General features: G+C 34.8%; 1 protein-coding gene across 1 annotated transcript in view; it reads right to left on the reverse strand.

The window, feature by feature from the left end:
- Nucleotides 1-5,277: 5,277 nt before the first annotated feature.
- Nucleotides 5,278-9,741, reverse strand: part of SH2B2 (SH2B adaptor protein 2) — a 38,987-nt gene continuing 34,523 nt past the window's right edge. Inside the window, exons 8-9 of the mRNA XM_029286571.1 lie at nucleotides 7,810-7,898; nucleotides 5,278-5,295 (exon numbers count right to left, since the gene is read on the reverse strand). Of these exons, the coding sequence (XP_029142404.1) occupies nucleotides 5,278-5,295; nucleotides 7,810-7,898 (107 nt within the window). The remainder of the gene's footprint in view (nucleotides 5,296-7,809; nucleotides 7,899-9,741) is intronic.

A 9,741-nucleotide genomic window follows, 5' to 3' on the forward strand; every position in this document is an offset into this window, starting at 1 on the left:
GTTCCACAATTTGTTTCCAAATAAGCATTCAAAAAGATGTTTTATTCAATTTGTCAGATATTTGGGTGTGAGCCTATCTGTCCCTGTTTATTTTGTTTACAAGTATGGGAATAATAGGAATTTAATTAATAAATACCTGTTTATCTACAAGGAAACTAAATTGGTTATTGTCGTATATGCATCTCTAGAATAAATTGATCCATGATGGGAAACAATCATTGGAATCTGTCACTTAAATTTTCTATGCTGAAATCAGGGCCAGTTCTATCAATAAATCATTTCCTATTTTGTGCAACTGTCTGCACATTATAGCCAAATCCTCAAATCTGTCACATCATTTGTCAGTGTCAAACTGCCGGCCCATGGGCTGGATGCGTCACGCCAAAACTGCACCCACCCCATTGCCGGCAATGGGAAAAAAGTCATGATACATCATGACACATCACGTTGCAAGTTTGATACCCACGAAGTAGAGCAACAGTGCATCATACAATTTGCACAATCCAAGAGTTGTTACATTAACATCAGTTTAACCCTGAAGGAGAGAATGAATGAAAAAGATGAGGCTGCCCCACTTTGCTTCTCTTTTGTACAAGAGGAGAGAAAACTTTTGTCAGACTTTCAGATTCTGTTATTATGCCCTGTAAAGTCCATTTCTGATGTCTGTTTCCTGACCTGGCTCATCTTGAAGGGATGGCATACAAAATAGAAATGTCTAGAACTTACACAGAGTTTAATCTGGTTCTGGTATGCCTTTGCCTGGTAAAACATTGGCTGAGGTAGATGCCAAGGTAGATGTCCTTGCTCCTTTTTGATTTTGTCTTATGATCCCCTTGCCAAACTACAAACTGAAGTTCTGAAAACCACACTAGATTTACAGTAGGGAGAAAGAGGAACAGATTCTACTGCAATCCTTTGTAGCACTCATTATACATCAAATTAGATCTTGTTTTACTTGTGTGGCCAGGGATTCTGGAAGTTGAAGTTCGTTCATCTTAAAGTTGCCAAGCTTGCCTGCTTTCTTGATGTCTGCTATCTTGCTAAAAACAGGAGTGATTCTACTGTATTGTAAAAGGGGACAGACAGATAGAACAGCTTGCATTATGTCTTTTTATTACAAGCATTAAGGACTGAGAGTACATAATTTACAATCCCATTTCCTCCCACGAGATGGCACTAGTGCAGTTCTACAATAGTCAGCAGTTAATTATTTTTATTTGATTGAATATATGTTCTAAAAACTTTCCCTTTATTTTGTGATCATTTAGATCTGAAGAAAAAACATGTGTAAGGCAATCCATTTCTTAATGCAAATGACCCCTTTGCGATAAATAAGGAAAGTGAGAAAAAAATCAGGAGTCTTGTTAGCAACTTTTCTGATTAACAAAATTTTATTTAAAAACATAAGCCAATTTGTGAATTATAAAAAGAACTACCAGACCCCTTGTGGCTTTTTGTTGTCATAGACATCTCCTCCTATAACAGATAGTAAAAGATAGGCTAAATAGAGTAAGTTAAGTCTCATATCAGTTTCAGTGCTGATAATATAGAAACTTTCTCCTCTTAATTTAGTTAATGAGATATTGTAATTTTTTCCCAGTTTTATAAGTTATTTTATTGCTTATAAAAACATCTGGAGAAGATGGTGCTGCCTTCCTAAATATTTCTAATAATTTCAAAGAAAATTTGATCAAAATTCTGTAACAAATCTACAAAGTTTAATAAGGGTTCTTGTGAATGTGTTCATAGTGCACTGATAATTGTACAATGTTTTTTACCTTCCTAGTACTATAATTACTATTATTCTGAATTAAGCAATGATTGGCTTAGTTTTATAAGTTTTTGTTTTGGCTTAGTTTTATAAATTTACATTTTTGTAAGAGAATATATTCACAGTTTAGGGAATTGTGTAGGTTTTATGCCTATGTATCAATTTTTTCAGAAGACAAAGAAGATATTTTTGTTTTTGTGAATAGTGAATTTTAAATATTCTATATTTAGAATATTTAAATACATAAATTAATACAGAATAAATTTAGATATTTTCACCTAAGTTTGCTTTTTAATTCTTAATTTAATTCTTTCTGCATTAATGGTATTTCAGTCAGAGTCAAGTAAATAAAACTAGGGTTTTAATTTACTACTACCGTATATATATAAAGTCTACTTTGCTAGGAACCGGAGTTTATATTTCAAAGGCACACTTCTGCTTTTCTATAAATAAATAATCAAAGGCTTACATGAGTGCCTTTCAAAAATTCTGAAAGCAAAACTTTATGCAGTGAAATAATCTCGGATTATAATATATCTGGCTACTTCACCAACCTTGCTCTTAGCACTGTGCAATTTCATGGTTAATAGAACTCTCCAGGCATATACTTTCCCAATTTATATTATTAGCTAGAATAGTATAGAATAGCCCCAGAAAATAAGACATTCTTTTTTTTCACTTCTCTGTCCATTTTTCTGCCTGCTAACTGCTTTATCTAATGAAGTTTCTTTTGTTGCTGTAGCCATATCAATATGTTGATTCATATTTGATTTGCAATTAACTATTACTCCAGCTGTCTTTCACAAATAATGTTGCTCCATCAATGTTCCCAATTTATACTTGAGCAAAATTTGATTTCTGAGTCCTAATTGAAAATATATTCAATTATATTCAAAATTGTTATTGCTGTTCTCTTTCATATACTGGTTTCCCCTATTTTCCTCATCTACAAATTTGATTAGCATTTACTCCATCTGCATATACAGTATAATTCATTAATAGGCAATACTGAACAATACAGAACCCTGGGTGAGCTCTGGCAGACCCTACCTGGTATCACATTATGGTCTGATGAGACAGTATTCATGAAAATTCTGAGTATGATCTTTAAATATAATATATACTCATTTACTAGATCACTAATTGCATTATAATGCAGCATTTTGTTAAACGTTTTATTAAAGATATGTCAAGAGTATTTCCACAATCTACTACAAAAATTACCTAATCAATTAGTTTGCCAAGACTTGCTTTTCACAATTTATCTTTAAATCCAATTAGCACCACATTTGTTTCAGTGGTTGCAAACTAATTGATTTATGAACTTCTCTAGATATTGGCATAGACTGTAGTTCAACATAGGCCATTCTTACATTCCTCTAATCATTTGCTATTCATCACCTCATGGAACACTTTTCAGAGAAGACAGAGATAAAATAGATGCCAACACTTCTAATTGGACTGGTTTGCAATTATACTATTGGTTTTTCCTATTTTTAGAAATTCCAGCCTTATTCTGAGCTCTTTTTCCTTTTAGATTCTCTTACCATATGCTCCGAAATATGAGTTATTATGAAAATCTGCTTTCTTGAAGTCCAGAATATATGTTCAATTGCACTCAGCTTTGGTTTCTCTTAAAATCATGAATTCCAGCACTACTAGATATCTTTCCCCAGTGTTCCTATTATTTCCATTCCTATTCCTTTAATCAATTTTTCTCTTTTGGTTAATGTTAAGTCAAGAATAGCTGATGTTCTTATACTTCCATCTTTTAAAGGAGAAAATGGTAAGCAACACAAGAAAAATTCTGGAATAAATGCTTGGCAGTTACTATCTAACAGATTTTGAGATGAAATTTCCCAATACTACTATCTTATATCTTTTTGAAGGAACTAGAGTTTTTCTCTTTGGTGGGGTGGTTGCCCACAAACATCACAGTAATATTATCTGTCTATTTTTAAAATTCATGTATTTTTCTTCAATTTATTGGAGACTTGCCTGGCCATTAGGCAGCTACTTCGAGTGATGGATGCTGAAGCCCAGAGCCACATCCTCTTTTTGAGCTAGGAAGTACCGTTTATCATAGATCGAACAATTGCTAGTGTGTAAGAAGACAGGCAACAAGCATAGTACATACTTCTTAAAGCATTGTATAAATTATTACACTGCTGTACTCTGATTCATATTGATGCCACTAATGCTTTATTTCAGCATCCATTTCAATGGGGCAGGAAACAATCACCAGACCTGATTATTTGCAAGCAAGCATGATGTCCTCAAGTACAATGAAGGACAGCATCCAGTTTAAAGAATCAGATGCTAATGATTGAGATACTGATTTTGTTCCCACAAATTTGCTACCCAAAGTTAAATAATGGTTTACTCAATATTCCCAATGTGCAATAGTCTTTCCTACTGTTATATAGGTTTAATTGGCAATATGTGCTGTATTAGATTAGCCTTATGGTTTAGTGAGTCACAGATATTATCTTGGCCTGTTTCAAGTGGCAAATAATTTTGACATAGTGCTACATAAGGCTTTGGATCTGACTCACCTATTTATGCTTAACTATGGACCACACTTTCATCATTGCCATTAAACATGCTGTGTGAGAATGAGTGTTATTAAACTTGACTTCACAATTCCAAAGAATGTAATAAAACTTTCTTATCAGACTTTTAAAATATTTAAATTTTACAAATAATTTTTCAAAATAGTAAAACTTTATTTTTCAAGTAACCATTTTTCAACATATTCTTCAAATCTCAATACTCAATGAACGCATCCTTGCCATTGCCTCTCTTGTTCCTACCTACTACTACTGGATTAATTCCCAAGATTACTGTGTGTCCTGTAATGTACATTTTTAACTGTATCTTTAAAGCATGTGTTTAAAGCCTTTATTTCCAACTCCCAATCCAAAAGGAAAAAAGCCGAACCATTATTTTTCCAGATCCTTTACAAGTTTATAAATAAAATTTATTCTACTGCACATTAAAACTTTTTCACATTTTTAAAAAAATCGTATTTACAAATTAACATTCAGTTTGCAGCTTTTGGAGGTCTTTCCCCCCATTGTTTCAATTGGCACAGAAAAAATTAAAATCCGTAACGTTTTTGTTACCTGGTTAGTACCACCAAATGATTCTTCTTTATGGAGGTGATTGATAACAAGCCTCAATAACATTATTTGTCATGAGATAATTACACAAATGACATGAATTATGAAGTCATGGTAACTATGAAAGTAACCATTGATTCTTTTGAGTACACATTTATTTAATTAAAAAAGAATCTGAAAATTAAGTCTGCATTCAAAAACTTCCCTTGTGTTATATCATATTCCATGTATGAGTATTTTATACGTTTATAGAGAGAAAAATATGGATTTTGCTCTAAAAATCATGACAGTATTTTTCAATATTGTGATATTCAAGAAACTTTATCAGTTTTTTTAAAGAGACATACATTTAGCTATCTAAGCATTCTAACTGCTCTTAGCAAATCATTTTTCCAAATTTTCCTATGAAGGCAAAGACTAAGAAATACAGTAGTGTCAAAAATCAAATAAATTTGGTTTATTTTAGGCCAAAGTTGCAGAACCTGTAGCCTTCCAGATGTTATTGAATTAATATTCCCAACATCCCTCACTGATTTCATGCCAGGTCCAACAATAAATCTCAGTTCTCCAAATAGCTAATTCCATTCTCAGGAACTTGTTTACAACTGAAGCTCACAGGGAGTGTACAGTATAAAACCAATATTCAAAAACCTACAACACATTTTTAGGGCATAAAGTTAGTTTTGCAATTAGGTCTGGCAGCCTTAGGCAGTATCTCTTGAATCTTAATTTGTGAACTAACAGTGGCTTAGTCTGCAGTCCCCAAAAAATGTTGAATATAGTGCTTAGTCAAAATAGACAAGGTTGCACTAGTTGTGTTCTGAATCGATTAGAGTACTGTGATTTGATTAGAATTTCAGTGTTAAGCACAAGTCTTAGAGCAGCACAATGATTTCATCCCCTTTCACCAATTTCTATTCCTTTGCAATTCAAATGGTTGCACAATTTATATGTTGCAACTCAAGTGGATGCAGAGTTTTCTGGTTTATATATATTTTATAAAATAACTACTATTTCATATTAGATTTTGCCTTTCAGCTTTCTCTTCTAGTACCTTAGTGACTTTGACATGGAAATATTATCTTAATACAGAACTGTGTAATCATTTTCATGTAAATCAATCAGGAAAATTCTGTAAAATAGCCAACTACAGATTTATTGGAAAAAGCTACATTTTTCCATCTCTTTGTTACAAGCAAATTTCATTTTGTTAGATTAAGTGATGGAATACATTGGATGTTTCCAAGGTACCTAAAATATCAAATTGATTTTTTCCTATGGCTTCATAGAATTTCAGAGCTCCATGCCATTATTTATTTTGAGGAGTGTATTTCAAAGTTTTTCATGTAAACTCAGATTTTTTTTCAGTTCAAAAGATATTTAGGGATTCTTCTTTAATTGAAACAATTGCCATGTCATTGAGGAACGAGTGATAGTGCCACACTAAAATTAGAAGGCAGTATTATGCACTTACTAACATTGCATTTTTTTTCAAATCACATGGAAAATACAATAATGAAAGTTATTCAAATTAAGATGGAACTAAATGCTTTCATAAAGCTACAGAGAGGATTTACTAAAGGGAAGTTACATACCACAAAAGAGAAGCTGCCCATTTTCAGTATGATTATAATGAACATTCATTCTTGTAAATCATATTTAACGAAAATGCTAGATTGTTATCAGCAAACAGAAACTTATAAACAACTGTAAGCAACATGTGGCTTTGATGTGTGATCCTCTAATAGACTGTTATTTGTCCAGAAATAACATCTGCACCAATTGTAGAAATAGAAGACTTCAGATCCTCTTTCTACCAATCAATATTAATTGGAATTAGTTTGGTGGAAAAAGAATTGTGACATGTCTTGTGAAGCACAGTAATACAAAATAAGTGTTGTCCATCAACACTGGAAGGCAATAGGTAGTGCTAATTTTTGGAAAGGTGTTATTTTGCATATACCCTTGACCTAGATGGACCTGTGTTCTTACAGCAGGTTAGGCAGCTTCCTATGTAGGCAATCAACATAACTGCACTCCAGACACTTAACATTTTGTTTGCAAAAATGTAAAATATGGAGTGAGTGTGCAGTTAAGAAAATGAACAAAGCAAACAATTTACAGGATGTATACAAGAAAATCACTTTTGCTAGTCATTCCAACATTGGCCTCAAAGTACACACCTTGACATTGCTGATTATGGGCAAAATGAAGTCTTAGCAACAATTAGCTACAAGTGTCCAGCTTCAGTTCACTTTAAATCACGATTTCATGATTCTAATTTTCTGATTTCATCCAAATCAGGCAGCCTAGATAGAAATAAACAAGTGAAATAACTTGACTTCATGCAGATGTAAATTTTTCTCCATAATTCTAGATTGTGCTCCTGGACCCAAAAAAGTTAAGTAAAAGAGAAAGATTGTGTTTCACTCTGAAGTTTTGTAGCTGTGTGAAGACGACCACCACTGTATCTCCTTGGGAATAGGAAGGACTATCTTTACTTTCTATTATGAAAGAATGCAAGAAGGTATTGTATACATATTCACAGGCCTGGAGAAAAGCAATAATAAATGCAATACAGAAGTAGTCAACAAGGAGATGAAGACCTCAAGAAGCTTCTCAATTCTTTTCTCCAAAATTACTGATCCAAATGAGAGGGATGCACTGAAAACCACTCCATCAGCAAAGTCAGTAGAAAGAGTATTGGTTTTCAACTGCTCTGGTTCTGTTGCGTGAACCTTCACTTTCATGGTAATCTTCTGTGCCAACAGCAGCCGAGTCAAACAACCGCTCTGTGCTGTTACTTCGACTTCGGGCATTCAGAGTTCCTTCCATCCTATGGTAAAGTGAATGGCTGGCTGAGGAAGAAGAGGAAGAAGTCGTGCCCTCTGATGGAGATGCTGGCTGGAAAGTGACTGGAACAAAGCTGGAAAAGTAATGTTGAGACTGGAGGTCATTTCTGCAAGCAGGCTGCTGGGAAGCCACTGCTGGAGATGGGGTGAGCTCTGAATGGAAAGAAAAAGGCTATTGAGTCTAGTCAAAACACCAGCTTTTCTGTTCTATGAATATTCCAACTACTACATACTTTCCCAACATTTACAAACTGCTACATTTTCATATGAATTGTTTCATTTATGCGAGATCAAATTTGGGTCGGTCACCGGGACACATATATTTGCCTTCATTCGTGTTTCATTTATTTCTATTAATTTTAATACCGGTATTATGGTTCCTTTTCTAATGTCACCTTGAATTTATTTATTTACACAGGACTCAATAAATTCCCTACTTCTTAAACTCAATAATCTAATATCAAGTTTAATATAAATTCAACTTAAATTTAAGTGCACTAGCATTCTTTAAACAAGAACAAAATTACTTGCTGGCAAAGCTTCAAGTAAATAAAGGATGCTATATTAACAATGATTGCTACTGTTTCTTTGCATCCACAGTTGGATTTCATTGTAATATTAAAACTACAAATGAAATAATACATTTGAATTAGATGCCAATAAAAAGTAAAATAGAATTAAATACCAACGAAATACAAAACAATAATCAAGTTTATTAAATTTGGGATAAATTGCCGTTGTGTTTTGAGTTTCAATAGTTTGTTATGCTGTAGTATGCAAAATCTACTTATTAAGGCTTTTAATGCCTATCAACTCCCCTTTTGCCACAATTTTTAGTAAAACAAATTATTAGTTTTTAAATTGGCTAAAGTTGGAAAAATGAGGGGAGAAGGGACTTATTAAAAGTGGATGGAATTTGTTTATTTATACCATTATAAGGGGCACGGTGGCCTAGCAGTTAAGATGTCGGGCTGTCAACTGGAAGTTTGGCAATTCAAGACGTAAGTACCGCACAACAGGGTGAGTTCCTGTTCCTGCCCCAGCCAATCTAGCAGTTCAAAAGCATGCAAATGTGAATAGTGAATAGCATGGGAAGGTAGTCATGCCAGCCATATACAAAATACAATAAAGAAAATAATCAACAATACAATAAATAGATGGCCTTAGGTGCCCATAATGTAATGCACACTGTGGAGCAGTAGAGCTGTAATAGCCTTGCAAAATTCAGACAAGGAAGCTGCCAAAGGATGTCAAGTGCAGAAGCTGCCAAACACGCCTGCTGCCTATCCATTCACACTGTACTTCATGCCTTAGCTGGCTTCCGATGTTGGATGGGCAGAATTAATCCTGGCAAAGTGGTGCCTGATATAAAGGTAAAGGTTTACCCCGTCCAATCATGTCCGACTCTAAGGAGGCCATGCTGATCTCCATTTCTTCGCTGAGGGAGTGTTGTGGCTCCGTCTTGTGAGCCCCTCTTATCGGAGGAAGAAGGCTCCGAACATGAAGGAGAGGAGATGGCTAGGCCTCCCTCTCCAGGACCCTCCTCTTTGGCAATGCCTCCGGTGTCTTCTGACGGAGAAGAGATTGACCAGGAGCCAGGTGGTTCAGAGATTGGCCTAGAGCCTGGTGTTTCTCAGATTGGCCAGGAGCCAGGTGTGTCAGATAATGAGGAAGAAAAGTTGTGGCTGGATCCACGCCAGCGTAGGAGCGATAAGCATGCGCAGCAGAAAATGAGACGTACCAGAGATTAAGCTGAGTCACTGGACCACACCCCACAGGCTATAAAAGGGTGGCGGCGGCCATTTGGACCTCTGTGACGGACAAAAGCTGAATCTCTGGCAAAGTAGTGTGCTGTGGTTTCAAAACTGTGTGTATTGTTTTTGTTTCTGTGTGTTTGGAGTAAAAAGGTCTTGGCAGGCAGCTACGGAGCTGCTGCCAAGTTTCTTATCTGTGCATTGGTGTCTGGAGAAGTCTTTAAACCCTCGGCTGGCTGTTT

Source organism: Protobothrops mucrosquamatus, unplaced genomic scaffold (assembly GCF_001527695.2).
Source record: "Protobothrops mucrosquamatus isolate PMUCROS unplaced genomic scaffold, P.Mucros_1.0 scaffold4104, whole genome shotgun sequence".
Lineage (NCBI taxonomy): Eukaryota > Metazoa > Chordata > Lepidosauria > Squamata > Viperidae > Protobothrops > Protobothrops mucrosquamatus.